Source organism: Halyomorpha halys, unplaced genomic scaffold (genome assembly GCF_000696795.3).
Source record: "Halyomorpha halys isolate HHAL.00 unplaced genomic scaffold, Hhal_1.1 Scaffold1127.1, whole genome shotgun sequence".
Taxonomy (NCBI): domain Eukaryota; kingdom Metazoa; phylum Arthropoda; class Insecta; order Hemiptera; family Pentatomidae; genus Halyomorpha; species Halyomorpha halys.
The window spans coordinates 247,980-267,827 of NW_027110032.1; the positions used below are offsets into that span (position 1 = coordinate 247,980).

Below are 19,848 nucleotides of genomic sequence, written 5' to 3' on the forward strand. Positions count from 1 at the left end.
AGTATTTTTAAAGAAAAAACTATATGAAAGTATAAAGGAATAAATCACTTAACATCGGATACAAAAAAAAAATTAATAAAATAAAACTTACCCATAATCTCTGTCCCTTCGATAGCGGTTGTCAGAGCTGTAATGGAAATAATAAAACAAAATTAGAACTTGAGGAGTCCAAGGTTACAAGCCATCAACTAAACTCAATTAGATAGAGGAAGTTACTAAATGAGAACTATATAAAAATACTTACTAGGTTGGTTTGCCCATGTATATACCAGGGGTGGGAGTGTGTGCTCTGTTAGTAATCGAGTAGTCTACTCGAATTTTTCTACCATCGATTTCCATACCGGTACATTCTTCTTTAGCAATACGCGCATCTTCGTTATTCTCGTAGTAAACAAAACAGAAACCCCTCGATTGGCCGGTCTGTACAAATCAATTAAGAACTATATAATTTTTAAAAGAATATAACACACCAACAAAATCAATATTAAATAGTAAATAAATAAAAAAAAGTTTCAAACAAAATTTAATAGGCTAATTTCTAAGTAAAATCTGATGAGAGCTTAAATGATAAAAAATAACAGCTTTGTTTTTTTTAAAAATAAGAAAACGAGTAGGTAAGACCAATTAATTCAGATATGAGGAACATAATTTTATTTAAGATAAAATAATTAAACTTTTTTTTTTTTTAGAAGTTTTCTATAAAAAACCAAAACAGGTTTTTGACTTATTTCCTATTTCCATAAATAAAAATGAAATACAACATATAAAATTTAGATACATGAAATAACTTGGAAAGTTCAACAATTGAATTAATTCCTTTCTATGATCATAGCAGTTCTTGATTATCTCAAAATTGTACGCTTCTTCTTGTTCAGCATCTTTGGCTAAGCTGGGTTAATCTAACATTCGCAATGGTTATTCTGATAATGGAAACTTTAATTTTAATAAAACTATCTTATTCAATTACATTATACAAATTTTTATATAACCTTATATATATATATGTTTACTGTATGTATATATTTACTGTTGTTGCCATTGCTATGGAACTAATTTTTGTTCACCTTTGACCATAGTTGTGATAAGTTACAGTACTAATTAACATATTTATTAAATCTAACATTAAAAAAACAATCAGGCGCCTCTATTGTTAAGGAATAATTACACACTCTCATGAATAATGTGGCTATCAAATAAATATCGTTAGTATTACCTTAGCGTCAATAACAACTTGAACGCTTTCAACTGGGCCATATTTGCTAAAGATGTGGTGAATTTGTTGCTCTGTTGTGTAGATACTCAGGCCGAAGACGCCGAGGCACCTGTTTGGTTCAGGGTTGTCCTGTGTCCCAAAATATTTCTTCATTGTCTGACAATAGGGGTTATTTTCAAATATAGATTAAAAACCAAATAAAAAAACAAAAAACAAATGTATATACATAAAACCTGAACTGCTTTGACTGTACCTTGAGCAACTTACCACGGGCGTTATAGATTAATATTCTTGAAATAATCAAGTTTAATCACAAAATGAGCAGTCCTCGATTCTGTTTACAATAGAATGCCTCATCACAGCTACGAATTTTATAAAGTAACGAATAATAGAGGATTATTCCCAAAATAGTCCTTCTTAGATGCAAGAATTACAAAAGAAACGAGGTATAATATCTGTCACCCCCGTGAATATGTGGTTAAGTCGAATTTTGGTCAAAATGAGTTAAGTGGTCTAAGAGAATCACAGAGGCAACATCTTCATTGTGCATAAGTGTCTAAGTCAGTCAACGTTTTAAAACAGAGTTATTGGTCAAGTCTGTTGTCAACGGTCGGTGAACAATTAGTTAACTCTATTATCTAATTAGTGATAAGACATATCAAATTGGTGTAAAACAAGTAACAAGTTACCAACGTTTTGGTAGTATTGATGAAATTTTGATGATTTACCACAAACACCTAATTTTACATAAATGTTCAAACTTTAAAAGTTGTCCCCTGAAAAGTAAGGAATTTTGACTTGACCACATTATCATTATCATCAAGCCTGAGTTTATAAAAGGATTTTTACTCTCCTTCAAATTTATGCATTCTTCTATTTTACACACTTCCAAACACATTTTTAAAATGTTCGAAAGTTTTTTTTTTACATTGTTTTGGATTATTTCACGTTGTCTAAATTTTTTATAGAAAATATGATGATAGGCAATAACTTTATAGAGCCATTATTCGCAATTCAGTGGCAAATGTGGATGCCAACAATAATGTCTTGGTTAAAAGGCAGTTATTTATACTTTATTTGGCTAAATATTACATTTTATATTTAAATGGAAAGAAAAAAAAAATTGTTTTCCAGGGCAGCCCACGTGATTAAGATGTTAAAAGGATAGGTCAGGTCTGATTGGAACTGGAAGATTGACCGAATTAGTTCTGTTTTCCGGTTACTTTATATAAATTCGAATATAGACAAAATAATTCATATACACGAAATTAATACGGATAATTAAATACTTTTCATTTTCTTATTCAATAAAACTAAAATCTCCATTATGGAGAAAGTTCAGATGATACTAAACTGAATATAATATTAGTGGCATTTGCATTTCCTGTATATATATATATATATATATAAAAGAAGACAAACATTAACATGCTACATTAATTATAAGCCAGCGGAGAGGGAATTCTGACTAAGCAGAACCTAAAAGAAAAATAGAATTCGGTTACTCAACTTAAACATCTTGACCATTGGCAACCGGCTAGTGATAACAAGGCAATCCTGAGTTGTCACAACAATAAATTTAAGCAATCTACGAAGGAGGAAATTATATATTATTTCTAATAACATAGATTAGAACAGTCAATCGAACATAAAAAAAAGGAGGTATGCTCATGTTAACAATATCCATAGAATCATTCAGAACTAAACAAAAAAAGTGTTTTAAATTTTTTGAAAGAAAGAATAAGTGACAAAAGGAACAGTCAAAACAATCATAACAAACTTATATAATATCCACTAAATATACACTAATTATAACAAAACGTAACCATTCATTAAAAATAAATAAATAAAAATGTTTGAATTATGAATAGTTTTGATTTGAAATGTTTAATTAATTTGAACTTTAATAATATTTTACAAAATATGCAACCATTTCCAAAGCACAAAATACATATTATCCACTCTCGATCTCACCTAAAATACATTTTAATTTAACTTTAACAATAAATAAAATCTGCAAATAGTTAGCAAGTCTTCTTGCTGTCATTCTAATCAGTAACTAATTTAAAAAATTTTAACTACAAGAAAACTGGGAGAATGTAATACAATATTAGTATTTATAAAACCAAATGATTATGTACTTAACTAACACATACATTTTTCAAGTCGCTATATGATAAACATTTAAAAACTGAATAAATATTTTAAAATGGGATCTTTTTTACAAAACTGCATAGCTATCAAGTTTTAATATTGGAGATTGTTTATTAGGTAATCTCAAAACTCAATCAAGCACTTGATTTAAGACAGAAGGATTTAAGACAGAAAGTAAATATACTTTGGAAAGGGTTACAAATAACATGAAATTACTTTTATATTAATGATCAACATCAATGAATCATTAACAAAATTGTAATTATAATAGTATAACTATTCAAACTTGAAATAAATAAAATGAAATAAAAAATAAAAACTAGAGGAGAGGAGAGGAAAGAGGACATTAAATGATGAATGAGGAAAGATTTAAGTTGGATAGAATACCTAATGACTTGGAATAACAAAAATCTATTGGAACAGATCTGAAACATAACTCCCGTCATTAAAATGATCTAATCTCTAGGAGCCAAATCTAATTCTAACAATTTTTGAGGTCATGTAATGTTGAAACCTAAATACTTATTTCTAAAGATCGGCAAGGAATAACTATAGCAACAATATAGAAATAGTTTTAACGTCAGCAGTAACGAAAATAAGTTGCCACTATACATCTTCAGTCCGGCTATTTTATTTTTCCCTAATAATCTTTTGTATCCACTCAGCCTGTTTAATATAACTGTAACTTAATACATTCATAGCTACAATGCAAAAAGTGAAATAGGATTAAAGACAAATTGACCATGATACAACTTAACATGGGAGTAAATGATTAGCTAGACCTCTAAATAAGTCCTATACAACACTAAAGTATGAATATTGATAATTCTTTCTGAGGATAATAGGTGGAATAAATATTGACTGACCCGCGTGTGGGAATCTAATCCACAACATTCTGAATTTAACACACTAGGAACACCACCTCAATGTGCTCGGCAATCCTGCCCATAATCTTATCTCTTCAGTAGGATTTAGCGACACCAATATATCATTGAGTTGGATGTAAGTTATTGACATTTTTGCAATTCTTGTTTCTCTTCTATTTACCTGGGACTAAAGTATGAAAAATGAGAAAACATATCACTGTGTACACTTACAATCGCTTTATAAGCACTGTTGCTAAGGTAAATAAAATGAAATAGTACAAATAAGGAATTATGTTTTCAATAAAAGCATATTTAAATAATGTCCAATCTTGACGTAAATGACCAATGCAAAGCCATGAAAAAAACCTAATTGTTATACCAACAGTAATATATTACACAAATTCAAATGATTTGATTAAAGGAAGGATATTGGAATGAAGAGGAACTTAGGAAATATTGATGTAAAACTTGTAATAAGAATACTTACCCTGCTACCGTTGTGCCTGCGTCGGTTGGACATAGGGCTGCGAGAGTGAGTTCTACCCCTTCCTCTTCTGTAATGTGGAGGGGAGTAACTGTCACTGCGTGAAGCTGACCTTGAATATCTGCGATAGGAGGAGCGTCGAGGGGACCGAGAGCGTGAGCGATATTTTGAGCTTCGCCGAGATTTGTGGTGTGAACGTGATCTTGATCTACATATCAACAAGGAGTAGACGTTAGCGTGATTTTTAAAACAAACAAGACATTTATAAAAATAAAATCATCAAATTTACTATATTGGTAAACTACAAATCAAACTGATTTCTATAATTTTTTAGTACAATAAAATAAATATTCTCATATCTAAACAAATGTATTATGAATGTTATATACATTAGTATCAAATACATAATGATTTAAATATACAGACAAGTCTTTCAGTTTGATTTGAGAATAAAGATTTCAATAAAAAAAAAAAAAAAATACTAAATTTAATATTATAATTTATCTTACTTATAATGCCGCCATTAATTGTTATAATGAAGACTAGCAATTCAATAATAAAAACTATATCAAAGATACTACTGATTTTCAAAATTAGAAAGCTACAAGTTTTTTTTTTTTGTTTAAATTTATTTATCTTCCCGTCTAAAAAAGGCTAATTATGAAAACAATACCGCCATTCTCCCTCCCCAACTTCAAAGAGGTCTTTTGATCGTACTTCTTCAAACACAGCATTTGTTCTTAAGTGGTTTACACTAAGACAATCCTGGAATGTAAATATCGTTAAACTGAATAAAAGTAACCACATATTATAAAATAATGATCAAAGAAGAACCACGGAAGGACAAGTCAGAAATTGAAATATGTAATAATTTTAAATATTACATTATCAACCACATTACTTTAGAAGGAATAATTTCAACGACGAGCATAAAGCACCACATCAGGGAGAAATACTAGTAAGTCAATAATATCCAGAGAATTAAAAAGAAAATATTGCTTTTTTTTAGAATAATGAAGTATATATTTATATAAAGCGATACAGTAGGCTCTCAATAATTTGCTGGGTTTCTTTTATCATCAAATAATAATTGATAGTTTTACTTATCCAAGGATTCCTTTGAGGCTCAAAAATACTACTTTAACTTACCAATATATAAAATCTAAAGAAAGAAGAATTAATGCGATCATGTAAAATTTCAAAATTAATTTTTTTATGGAAATACAAGTTATTAACAATATATCTTGTTAATAATAATAAACAATGGATAAATACAAAATAGATCTGATTCAAACGGGAAAACCAAGACTGCATGATCTTAAGGCTTTGTTATCTTTTGTTAAACTGTTCTATTCTTGGTGGGAACAAGATTTCTAATCGTTATTTCCACCTTGAGAACCCTAAAATATTAATCAATACACTGCTATTTTATAATTGTTCATCTTTTTTTAATGTCATTACAAAAATAGAAATTTCAAACAAGTTGTATAATACACAAATAAATATAACTTTTATGAAGCATTTTACAATGAAATAAATTTTTTCACTTTTAGGTACTAACTATTAGAACATACTCCACTCCTTCCGCACTTCTGATACTGACAACTGAAATATTTAAAAAATAAATACTAATTATTGAGAGCCTATTGTATTTATTCTCGTTGAATTCTTAAATTAATTTTCCATGCATTAGAACAAAATTTAACTTAAACAAATCATAATAAAGTGGCAACCTTAAACCCCTATTAACGACACAAGAGCTCAAACAGTTCACATAACTGATAACTAAAGACTAAAAGAAATATTTACTCCTCATTATCAATAACCTTTATGATATTACCCATTTTCCTATCAGGATATCTTGGAATATTTAATTATTTCACATTATTCTGGCAAATCCTTAAATAATTTTACTTATTTCACAAATGCATTTTTACCTAAACACCAACATCGATAAATGACTATTTCTGGAAGAAGCCAGAATTGTATTATATATAAAATTCCGTTTAACAGTTTTGACAGAGAAACTTACTTTGCGAAATGAAGTCTGTTAAGTTTTCATTAAAAAGGAATAAAGATAAAATAAATGAATAAAAACTAAAAGCAACTCTTTTATAAATTTTAACCGCCTTTTTATACTTATAACAAACAAATTTATGCATTTAGCTCCAAGATAGAAATTAACTTAACAGAACAATGGTAATAAATTACAATGAAAGTACATAAATTTATAAATTGACGACCGTACATAAACATTTTTTACTAGCCGACTAAGAAACACAAATTTTTATTACACCTTCAGACCTCATAATATAACTGAGCTCATGAATAAGAATCAATCTGTTTAAAAGATTCCGTGTACATATCTTTTGATCAAGGTTACATTAATAGTAATAAAATCCAAACTGTTCAAGTAACCAGTTCACCTCATTTATATCTGTTTACATTACACTCAATAAAAATTTAAGAAACACTTCTTTAGGAATGAAAGTATCTGCAATTCAAATTTCATAAAAGCTAACTACATTTTTTTCCACAATTAAAGGTTAAAATATAAAATACAACTAAACTTCAATAAGCACCCTTCAAAATTTCATTCAAAAATAAATTCTGGCAATGAAAATAAATATATTATTATTAGTAATTTATTGAGTTTATTTTTCTATTTCTTTTGTTTATATTTTTATCTTTTGTAATTAGTTATATCCTTGTCTGTATTTTTTATTTTGTTTTGTACAAGATTTGTTTTAATTTCCATTTTCCTTTTCAATTATTTAGGGTTTTTTTGTTGTTTTTTGGCTCATTTTTCGTATTTTGTATTTGTTATTTTATTTATTAGGCCAAGCCCTTCTGCACATCTCTAGGCTAACATATGCTTAAATAAAAATAAAAATTAAATGAACATGTTATAAATAAAAAGAGTAAGATTAAAATCTTTAGTACACTTAGTTACAAATTTAATTATTGCATTGGATAGATTAAATATATATAAAATGTACTTCAAGATAAAGATAATTATTAAATACATGGAAGTCATCTAGTTGGTATAAAAATAATCAGTAGCCATAAAATCATTAATCAGAAGCTACTTTGCTGGAGAATAAGGTCTTAGAGCATGTCTATAAACTTATCTACCCATACATAAAACCATCATTCTGAGATTAGTCAGATGTAGATATAATAAAGAAAAAAATAAATAAATAATAATAAAATAAACATGTTATTAATTTTGCAGTTTATTATCTTTTCAAATTATTATTTTAATTCAATCGATTTTTCATAGGATAGCCTATGATTATATATATATGCATTGTCATGCACACTTATAGAACAATGGATAAGTAACAGTAGGTTTGTAGCTAAATTAAAAACTAGATCCAGGTACTCACATTCCAATGAGAATTAATAAAACGAAATAAATAAACTACACACAAAATATGTTGTAATTAAAAAGAGGTAAGAACTGTTTACATCAAAAGATGGAAAATTCAAAAGTAAAAGATGCAAATGTTTTAACCCGAGCATTAATTCAAAATGAGAAACCGAAAAGACGAAATATTAAAATGATTTTTCAAGATGAGGAAGGATAAAGCATAAGGATTAGGATCAGGCGAGGGAACTGGTTCCCTACCTTAATACACAATTGAGGTATATTGACATATTTTCATTATGAAATTTCTTCCTTCTTGAAAAAATAGTTTTCAATTTGTTCAATTTCTAATCTTGTTCGATTCTCATTCCAGCCGAGATGAAAACGCTTGATAAATGGGGAACTACTTATCTTCTTATATCTTCATAGTTACTATAACATAACAATGTTTTTTGGTTTTTTGTGAGAAAAAAATACTAAGGTTTTCATCCATTCAGTTAAAAAAAAAAAATTAAAGAAAAGAAACTTAACAATGAAAAATAAAATAATGCATGTCCTAAAATTAAAACAACTTATTTAATTTTAAATACATGAATGGGAAAATATTAATAATAATAACAGAGAAAGCAACCCTTGCACTTTGAAAAAGCGATATTTATATACATATCATATGAACAATTTGAAGGAAGACATGACAATATCATTTCATTAAAAAAATTGTCTAAATTAAAAAAATAAAAATGATTATTAACCTGTTTTAGTTTTGATTCTTTCCTTAAAAATTTGCTATTTTAGCCACTAATAGAATACAATCATATAAACAAAAATAAAAATTATCAAACAGGATGTTTCAAAACAACAGAAAAGCTTAAACAACCAAATTCATTTCACATGGATCTTTTAAATGGTAAAATTTGATTACACAGTGCTTAGATGCAAACAGAAGTTGTTCATTATTAAAAATAAACCCTCCTCCTCCTATCATTATCAAAACAGATCAGGAGTGATTGAATGCCAAAACTGAATTTTTATGTTAATTAAAAATATTGGTATTGGTAACTGGTGAGAACTACTGGTCTGGCAAGTTGGCCTAGTGGCCCCTTCTGGCCAATCCCTGGTGGCTACTTTGGAGTTGCCACCACATACTAACAGAGGAAGGAGAGTCAAGATTCAGTTCTCGGGACTGCTGAGAAATAAATATTTACTGTCCCAGATGAGTATCAAACCCAAAACAATAATTATTGTTCAAGAACTCTTGTAAACGAGTTTTTATTCTGTTGTTGACAACCTTTCATTCACAATGAGCCCCTTTCATTCTCATCCCCATCGAGCTCCTCATCCGTGTGACAACCGGCAACCACATTTTTATAATAATCAAAGAAATCCATGCTTTTCCAAGCAAGTCCAAAATGTTTCTTTAAAAGGTTGTCAACATATGAAAATTTCACTGAAGCAAGAAGTATTCCTACTGGTATCGAATCCGGTGATGTGTGAATCGTTCCTATTTTTCTTTGTTAACGATTGAAATGTAACTACATTATTGGAGTAGCAGTTCACCTCACCCCGAACTTAAATATCATTTCCAAATATGGATATTTTTCTATTGTAAAAAGTGAAAATATGAAAAGGGAATCTGAAATAAACTGGAATGAAAACAATAACACCTGTGATATGCCAGGGAAACCTTCCATGATTAAGATGGAGCTGGTTTTACAACAAATGCATCACTTTGAATGCACTTTTTATGAGGAAAGAGCTGGTTCTGCTCCTTAGAGATAAACAACATGATGTAGTGTATCAAGAAAATTCGGAATATAAAAAAATGTGGATGGAGCTGGTTTAGAAGCTACATGCCTCATATATGAGCCTTTCAGTCGACAAGATAACTCTTTAAAATCATTCTTAGTACTTTCAATATTGATTCTTAATAATTGAGCATTGAATAAATGGAATTTTACAGAGCATAAGCAGTTCTGAAAACTATTGAAATTGGAGTTGGTCGATCTGTCCACTGAAAAGCTCGTTAGGAAAATTAATACAGGAAAGTATCGAACATAAAAATATCTGTTCTGAAACATGCTAGGATTAATTTAAACTCAAGGTAGGGTGGAAAGTGAAAGTAAGTGACATTTCTTCCTAAATAATAGTTTAGTATTGTATTATCAATAGAATATTTCCTAAAACAAATTAGGCTATTAAACTGCCTATGATAATCTACAACTACAACAGCTAATTAAATAAATACAATTTTGAAAATGGACCTTTACTAGTTCTGGAAGGCAAGGCCTTATTTATTAATTATTAGAAGTCACCAAAAGATCATTTTCAGGAACATCAAACATGAAAACCATTAATTTATTCTAATAACAGCTTAATGTTGTCACTAATCTTTTTTAGTTTCCATGGTATATGATATAAATGCTCAGTTACTGATTCTACTACCAGGCAGAGCTATTAGTCCTTAACTTTAATCTGATAAAATTTTCCAAATGTGCTTTTTAAAGGTGGTTGTTTTCTTTCAGATCTAATAAAAATATGTATCAAACCTTTTGAGAGTACATATAAAAATTAGATCAAGTTCAATTAACAATTGGGTCAAAATATTTTCACTCAAATGAATTATTGCAACAACTCTGACCAAGAAATAGTAATGATATTTCTTCCAAATAAAAGACTAATTTTACTGCAATATACTGTTATTGTTGTTACTAAACAATTGACTATGGAGGGAAACATGTTTCTTTCCCATCATCGTAATAACAGAACAAACGTAACTCCTTAAGATAATAAAAATACTAAAAATAGTGGAGATGAACATCTAACTTAAATCTGATGTCAATTATCAAAACCATTTCATAAATCCAAATACATTAATCACACCTGATAAATTGATCACTTCAAGGATGAGTTAGCCAAACAGATACAAGAGAGGAATGAAAAGGATATGTTTAAAATCTAATATTGGATAGTGTGTCTGAATAAATTAAGTGGAAAAAAGAGATAGATTTAATATTACTTCGGGTAATATCAAACAAGTTTGAGTTATCAAATAAGTTAGCCAAACAGACACAAGAGAGGAATGAAAAGATATGGTAAAAATCTAATATTGGATAATTTGCCCGAAAAAATTAAGGGAAGGAAATGATTTAATGTAACTTTGGGTAATATTAAACAAGTTTGACAACAAAAGATTAATACAAACGAAATATTGATAAAATGTGTATTTAATAATTCAATTTAGATTTTAAACCAATGTACTAATGAATATATATTATTAACTAGTCCGATTTAATAATTTTTATTTTGTCTTGAATGGTATTAGTATTAGGCAGATTTTGAGTTTTCATGTTATTTGAAGAACTATATATACATTTATTTATTACCACTAAGAATTTTTACAAAGCCAACTTTATTGCACACCTGCAGCACAAGAACCATTAAAAATTTCAGCTTCATAAACATTTCCATGGCAACGACTATACAAACTGTCTTTGAGGTAACAATCCCATTACTATACATACTATGTATCCTAAAAACTTCCTCAATTAATGGCCAATCGAAAACAAATAAAGTTTATCAAATCAAGTGAAGTATCTGAAATTAAAAGGATAATTTAAACAGACTTCAACTCATGAGAAAGAGTGGGGTAGGTGAAGATGTTAGGACCTAGACTGGAGTGGTAGTCCAGCTGTGGGAGATGATTATTCCAATATTTATACTATCAATTGCCTCTTGGTGTACAACTGATCTCTATAAATTGAGTACCTGATTCTCCAATGGGCAATCAGGGAAAAAACGACAAAAACTTGGATGAGTACGATCAGACAGAATGATTAGACCCTTTATGGACTGTTATTGCATGTGCTAATTCTCCTGTCATCTGGTAAGAATAACCAACATGGTAATGAATAATAATAGGAATGATAAAAACATAGGAAAGAAATTTACTAGATATAATTTAAAATACCCACCCCCTTAAAAATGTTCGTAACCAACTTTTATGTTTTAGAAAAAGATAAAATATGCTACTAAAATTTAAAACTTTGAATTTGTATTAAAACTAACCAAGACACCAAGCACATCTACAAACCAATTTGCATTTTTGAACAAACCTCACATTTTTGAAGAGGAAACTAAGAAACAGTAAAACAATTTCATTTTTCAGTTCATGCCAGAAATTTAAAATTGAATTAAAATTATTGCCAATCGCTAACTGAAGATTAAATAAAAATTATCATCTAAACATAACTGTATGAGGAACATTAACACAATCACATTATCTTTAACAAATCGTGGTAATGAGCTAACTGCATTCATTTCTCTTAATAGCAACTAATAACTTTTCTCATTACATCTTTAAAGAGTAAAATAAAGTTTATATACCTCTTCATTTAAATACACAGTTGTATCAGGTACCTATGACAGTTAAGGGTTGAAGCAAATAATAAATAAACAAACAGAACCAATTAACTGATAAGCTCTGAATTTATAAATGAACTGTTAAGTGAGAGAAAATACAAACAAGTAACCAATTAACTAATAAGCTCTGAATTTATAAATGAACTGTTAAGTGAGAGAGCACAAAAACAAGTAACCAATTAACTGATAAGCTCAGAATTTATAAATGAACTGTTAAGTGAGAGAGCATACAAACAAGTAACCAATTAACCATTGTTGCTATGTACAGTGTTGTATCAATAGATCATTGTACATGACTCATCAAATGAAGAGCAATCCATTGAAAAATATAGTGATTAAATTTCCTATTACTGATGAAATGGACAAAATTGCAAAGACACAATAATCAAAACAATTATTAACTTTAAATTAATGTAAGAACAGCATTACACAATGCATAACGTAAACACAGAAGAGAATAGCATGCTTTCTGTCACATAATAATTAACTGGCAAACATGGGAATATTTTGATATCCCAGCAAATGAGTATGCATGTACACGGTCATCTAAACATAATTAGCTTAGTTGGATGTTACATACAGGATGCAAAAGTATTTGATCAAGAAATCCAAGAACATATTATTTAACTTCAGTACTGATGGTTAAATTTGAGTGAACAATTGTAAATACACCAGTTTTGAAAATGATTTTTTATTAGTAGGAAACATCAATGCATCATCATTATCAACAATCGAAAATAAATCAACCCAGAATTTAAAGTTTATAATACATCTGATGTTAGTATATGATATAAACATAAGAGCAATCGAGGGATAGTTAAATCAATAATTATTAATAAGAAATAAATCGTTTAAAAAAACTCAATTATGAAAGTGTTGACATCAACAAAAGCAATCAACATGGAAAACTATATATCCTTCATTTAATTTACACGAATTAACAAAACAAAGAAAATAAATAATAATAAAATGGACAAAATAATCTAAAATAAGTGTAAAATAGGTTAAACACGTAGGTTCAGAAGTTAAAAAATTAAAACTAGATTTTGAAAACAATGTTCAATAAATAGAACTAATTGTGTAAACCATATTTTATGATAGATCTAAACACTTAATACAAAACAGGTTAACAATCATCAATGATCTTAATGTCATACATTGAAATAAATTTACAAGTCATAAATGTTAACATGTCATTACTCACCGGGACCGAGAATATTTCCTTTTAGTTTTATGGACTGAGGGTGATCGGGACTCGCTACGGTCTTTGGATCGTGACCTGTAAGTCACAATTTTTTTCTCACCATCACTTCTATCTGACATACTGCCAACCGGACTCTATGAAAAACAATCACAACATTAAACATAAATCAAAACGTTTATTTAATACAATATAAAAAAACAAAAAAATAAACAAGGTTATTATCAAAATGAAAAGCATACATACAAGCACCAGGTGAGCAAGCACCTAAAAACAGAGACTGGAATAAATTGATTAAACAACTGCCTATCCAAGTTACCATTAACATGAGCACATGTTGCTAGGAATGTTTGATCAATATGTACAATGAAATTGAAATTATTACAACAAAACATATAAAATGTAAATCACATCAAATTTTTTAAAAATACATCATCCAGGAACAACAAACATTCCTTGTTTAAAATGAAAATAAAAATAAAACCGGTCTATATAAACAATAGCTAATTGTCCTAATAGGATTCTAAGAATGTCATTATTATATCTCAAGACATAAACTAAACAAAAATAAAATTAAACAATGCTATGCTTTGTGCCTAACATTGGAATGTTCAATCAATGCTGCATAACAAGGTTCAATTATAATAACATTAAACATTTACAAGTTAATTGAATGAAATAAAATAATAATGCACTTACTTCCCGGTTATTTTCATCTTCTCTGTCACTCATTTTCATGGGTCTTATTGAAGTTCTATCTGAGCTTGACTAAGCCGAAAATGTGGGCTTGCGGGGCGCCTTGGGAACGCAGATTGCAAATGGCTACCTTGGCTCTACTGATCTCCTAGAGGCGGTAATTGCTTCACTATTTTTGCCTCCAAAAACTTATATTATTTATTACTCAAAAACAACATAACGATCGTAATAAAGCGGTCTGTGTTTTATTATTTCAAATATGCACGGATCTAGAATTATTATTTCATTAGATCCTTTGAAATGATTATTTAACTAATACACTTTCTAATAAATTACTTTTTAAACAATTTAAATTAATTAAACCTAATTTTTAAATTTTACGAAACAGTAAAAGCTCTGAGGTAGGTACTGTATTTGATAAATGAACCAATAAATTGCAGTATGAAATCCTTGTAGTTTGAATACGTAGTAGAAAGAATTTTTAAAAAATTATTCTAATGACTAAAATAACTTTTAAAAATTTATCTTCCTTTATGAAACGATCTTTGCAATAATATAATAATTACATAAAATCATTGATGTTTATTTATATGTAGGAGGCATCCGATTCTCGACTTTGTTTGTAACCTTCCACGACCTACCATTTTGAAAGTATTTTATTAAATTCGTTTTGGCCCAGAATGGACAATTTAGCCAATTGATTGGCTAATTTTATAAATTTGCTTAACGTCCACTCAGGATATCAAAATGACTAGCGTGAGGTTGGAGGTTCAGTGGTCTCCAGTTCATTCTGATAGGTTTATCACTTGGGGTACTGAAATATTTCTCTATGAAACTTTGCCGAAACAAGAGAGTACCCGTGGATCTTCTTGTGAGTCCTCAATCCTATTCCAGAAAAAACAACATATGTAGTGCTTAATAAAACTTTTGTTTTATACTCATTGTGCTTTTCTTGCAGATATTGATATATCAGAAACAAGTGTTGCACATCTTCTGGCCACTAGTTCCAACCATTATTATGTCAAATGTGTAGATATTTACCCTAGGAAAGAACCTGAAATGCTTTTAGCAATAGGACAAGCTAATGGCAAAGTTATTTTAACTACATTTAGTGCTGTCAAACTTGAGTCTTTGAGTGGTTTTAATAATCTTGAATTTGGTAGGTGTCTTTTAAATTCTTTCTCATATACTGACATCAATAGTGATGGAAATTGTACTTAAGTAGATAGCTCATTATTTTAGGCATTAATGTTTCACAACCCTTTTGTGTTGAATATAATACTCCAAACTGGATGCTATAAATTGAAGAAATGTTGTCTACGTTCTCGTGTATTGTTCTCAATTGTATTTGTAATAATGGTTCATATTAATTATATGATGTGGAGCAAAATCTGTTGATTTGGAAGATATTGGTATAACAGAAAATGGTGGAGTATTGATATACATTCAAGTATCTGTGTTCAACTATGTTTAAAAGAACTAGGACTTTAAAGTAAATCAAATCATTTTTCATCTATTGCTCTAAAATGTGAATTTAATTCATTAGTTTCTGAGGAGAAGATGGTCAGGGGTGTAGTCAGTAAAGGTACACAAATAAACAGAACTTATTTATTTGTGTCAACATTTCGACCTGAATTTCAGGCCTTCAACAAAGCTGAAAAATAAAAAACAAGATTGCTAGACGGCCTGAAATTCAGATTGAAATGTCAGTACAAATAAATAAGTTTAGTTTATTTCTGTATCTTTGCTGACAGCACCCTCCGACCATCTCCTCATATCAGTATACACTCAACTGCTTATGTCTCATTAAAGTTTCTATTATTCTTTAATAATGTGAAACATTTACACACTATTAAACTAATCCACTTACATTTAAATAAGAAAAATACCTCGAGGTTATCTTTATTTAGATTTCTCAGTAGTTAGGAAAATTAGGGTAAAGCTATTATAATTTTTAGACCTTTAGTTTAAATGAATGAATTGACTTCATGTATTTAATTCAATTGAATGATTGTTAGTATCTATGTAGTAATATTTTTATATCATATTTTACTTGTTTTACATAATTAAATTTTTAAATAAGTTTATTTATAGCAACATATATAATATTTATAATTTTTAGTACCAAAACATGCAAGACAATGCAATGTCGTCTCATGGAACAAGACTGATACTCAGCTTCTAGCTGCTGGGCTTGATCGGTAAGGTTTTTAAACTTGGTACTGAATCTTTTTTTGGTACTTATGTATTTATGTATGTATGCATCTGACCTGACGTCATAAAGTGGTTATAGAAGGAAGATGGCCCAGTTGTGGTCAAAATAACCCAAATAGTAAATAATATTTCACCCCACTTTTTGAGACTCTAAAAGATATAAATAACTAAAATTATGAAACAGAGTAAGAGAATAAGATAAAAGTGAACTAAGCTAAAAATTATGTAAAATTTATATAAAAAAATGAACAATGTAAATTAAAGAAAATAAAATTAAGATGCACAGTGAAAAAATAAAAATTCAAGAAATACAAAAAAGTAGTAGGCATATAATAAGAACAGAAATAATAACAAATAAAAAAGTTGATAAAAGAGAAATATAAAAATAAAGTACACACTAAAAGACGGAAAATGAGAATAAAATAAAGGTCGTGGAAAAAAAACGAAAATAACGAACCGTAATAGAACACCCATCTTTCAAAATTAAGAAAAACGAAAGAATGGCTCTAGGCGGATTCAAGGTATCAACAGAGTAGAGGAGTGGGAGAATTTAATGGTTAATAAATTACATTACTTTTGAAAGTGAAAAAGATATATAAAATAACATTAAAGTAAGATAATGTTGGAAAATATAAAATATTAATTTGCATTATAGCAAGTATTTGTAATTTTTCTAGTTCTGATGAAGCCCTGCAAACGTGGGCTCACAATAAATAGTGTAATTACTATTTGAGTCATTTTGAACGCACCCGAACTATCTTCCTTTTATTAATTACACGCGAGTTTCCAAATAAATTAATTTAAATTGTATTTAATTACTAAATGTCCTTTCTAAAAAAAAATAAATAAAAATTTATAAAATTCACTGAGTAACAAAAAGTAACATTATTTCAGCAGCAAAAATTTTTCAGTAGTATTCAACTGTCGCTTCTGGTCACTGTATTCACTCAAGACCTTTACAAACCCCCAAAAAGTTCTTTCAGTCGAGGTTGGGGCATTACCAATGAGGGGTCTTTGTCAGTGGAGATGGAATCTTTCAGTTCATCTAATACTTTACAGTTACTTAATGATCTCCAATGACTTATGCTTGGTTAAGTGCTGATTTCTACTATAAAGCATCCATTGAGATCCGATGATTATTTGACTCAAGTCGAAGGCAAATATATTTATGCATTTGAAGTCCTTTCTAATATTTTATTTCATCAACTTCTCCCAATTGCTGAATGGTAAATTGGCCGCTTGATTATTGATGTGAATCCTGAGTAAGCAGATCCACGTCTGACCAAATTTTCAGCCTGCAAACTATACTTGATAGAGGAATAATGCTGCTTGAGAAAACAATAAGGGGCTCCAGGCACAGTTTGGTTTAGACATTAACAGAATAACGTTAATTTAGTTCATGATCCATCAACAGTTTGTTTATCTCTTGAGCAAGAGTAAGAACCTCAAGTCGACAGTTGTGATCCAATTTAAGCAGTAACATTAACAATAATAATAATAACTTAAAGGAATTTAGAACATATTTTTCTGCATACAAAAAAAAATATATATATAAAATATTAAGAAACCAAACTTATTAATACCACAATTATATTGATACACAGAACTGATAAGAAAGGTTTCAATATAGGTGATTACTAATAGTAGTAGGAAATATGGTTGGATGCATAATATGTAAGTACTATTTAATTATACATATGTAATTGCTCTTATCTTCTCCTTTAGGTATCGGAGTGACCATTGTGTGCTAGTTTGGGATATTCTCTCTGGAAGACAACATTCCACTGTAGCAGAATTGGGACTTTCCGATACAGCGCATTCTTTGACGTGGCTTTATTCTCAACCCAAAACCCTTGTAATAGGCATGAATAACAAACATCTAAGAATGGTCGATCTCAGAGGTTAGAAAACTTAATTAATTTTATTAATTGAGTTCATCATTCTAGATACATTTCCAAAGAGTTCTTGAATTCAGAAAGAATTATGAAAAAGGATGGTTATAATTTGATGTCTCTTAATATTTTTGAAATTATAAAAATTGTTTTATGGATCTTTATGGACTTATCACAGCTTAACCTATTCAAGACCGATTGTACGCCATGTGTGCAATTGATTTCCGAGGTTATAAGAACAGTTGTACACCGTTTGTGCAAAATAATAATGACCATTTATCACTTATTCTCAGTTAAGTAGTCATAGAGATAAGACTTTTTTTGAATTAATAGTATCTGTAAAGTATAGAAAAACAAAATTTGACATTAGTTTTGTTATGTACAAAAAAAATTCAAATGATGTATTTTTATTTTACCTTATATTGCACAGATGGTATTCAATTCGCTCCTCGCAATCAAAAAATTTTCTGAGGAGTGAGCTGCACACATGGTGTGCAATCATCTTATTTATGCCAATTCAGTTACGAATTGGGTGATTTCCATAGTATACAAGTTTTTTTTCTTATTAAGAATTAGCAATATAAAGAATAAAAACACTAACTCCTGGGGACCATGTTCGAAAAAAATCACTGTCTCAAATGGGTTAAGTGATGGTAGGTAAAATATTTTTAATAATTGTTTGCTTGTTAAATGTTTACTTACGGAATAGTCAGAGGAAATTCTTGATATCAGCATTTTGTTGATTATAAAAACGTGACCGTTGTTATGACTATCACTCATTGTAAATATTAATAGCGGCATTAAAATAAAATCACTGTTAACATCTATATTGAAAGGTTTGTTATGAAAGATTTCACGTGACTGTATTTCAGACTGAACCTTTCAATTTATCTTACCGATCATATTATATTTTATGTAGGAAAAATAATATATATAATATTTTTACTGAGTAAGTTTTGAAAAATGTTATTTAATATACAAATGTGTTACCCTGAATCAGAAATCATTAGTGCCTATTGAATCTTGTATTTTTTTGTAATGTATTGATTATTTGTGTACCTAAAAAAATATATTTATATAATTCAAACTAATAAAATTAGATTTTCCTTATCTGATTAATTTAATTTTTTTTTCTATTATATACTAAGTGAATATTATATTAAAAAAATAAATATATATCGCTAATAAAACTTTGTTACTATTGTTAATAGTTAGCATTGTTTTGTTACTCTTTAGTTACGGCCAACTGTTTATTTTGTTTAACTTGTTTATTTTCTAATGTTTAGGTTGTAGCATTCATCAAGGACTGAAATTTTTTTCTGAAGTAATATAATTCTAC

The 19,848-nt window shown here is 28.8% G+C and overlaps 2 protein-coding genes across 3 annotated transcripts in view; one reads left to right on the top strand and one right to left on the bottom strand.

The window, feature by feature from the left end:
- Positions 1–14,655, bottom strand: part of LOC106688431 (transformer-2 protein homolog beta) — a 17,771-nt gene extending 3,116 nt beyond the window's left edge. The window contains exons 1-6 of one of the 2 annotated variants that reach the window (XM_014432877.3): positions 14,407–14,655; positions 13,711–13,844; positions 4,721–4,925; positions 1,214–1,369; positions 245–420; positions 92–127 (exon numbers count right to left, since the gene is read on the bottom strand). In XM_014432877.3, the coding sequence (XP_014288363.1) occupies positions 92–127; positions 245–420; positions 1,214–1,369; positions 4,721–4,925; positions 13,711–13,844; positions 14,407–14,445 (746 nt within the window). In that variant the 5' untranslated portion in view covers positions 14,446–14,655. Of the gene's footprint in view, positions 1–91; positions 128–244; positions 421–1,213; positions 1,370–4,720; positions 4,926–8,348; positions 8,520–13,710; positions 13,845–14,406 lie in introns of those variants that run through there. The other variant, XM_014432879.2, reaches the window with a different exon arrangement.
- A 353-nt stretch (positions 14,656–15,008) lies between these two features.
- mio (GATOR complex protein mio) overlaps positions 15,009–19,848 on the top strand; it is a 32,715-nt gene continuing 27,875 nt past the window's right edge. The window contains exons 1-4 of the mRNA XM_014432880.3: positions 15,009–15,274; positions 15,362–15,562; positions 16,526–16,604; positions 18,343–18,518. Coding sequence (XP_014288366.1) covers positions 15,151–15,274; positions 15,362–15,562; positions 16,526–16,604; positions 18,343–18,518 — 580 coding nt within the window. The 5' untranslated portion in view covers positions 15,009–15,150. The remainder of the gene's footprint in view (positions 15,275–15,361; positions 15,563–16,525; positions 16,605–18,342; positions 18,519–19,848) is intronic.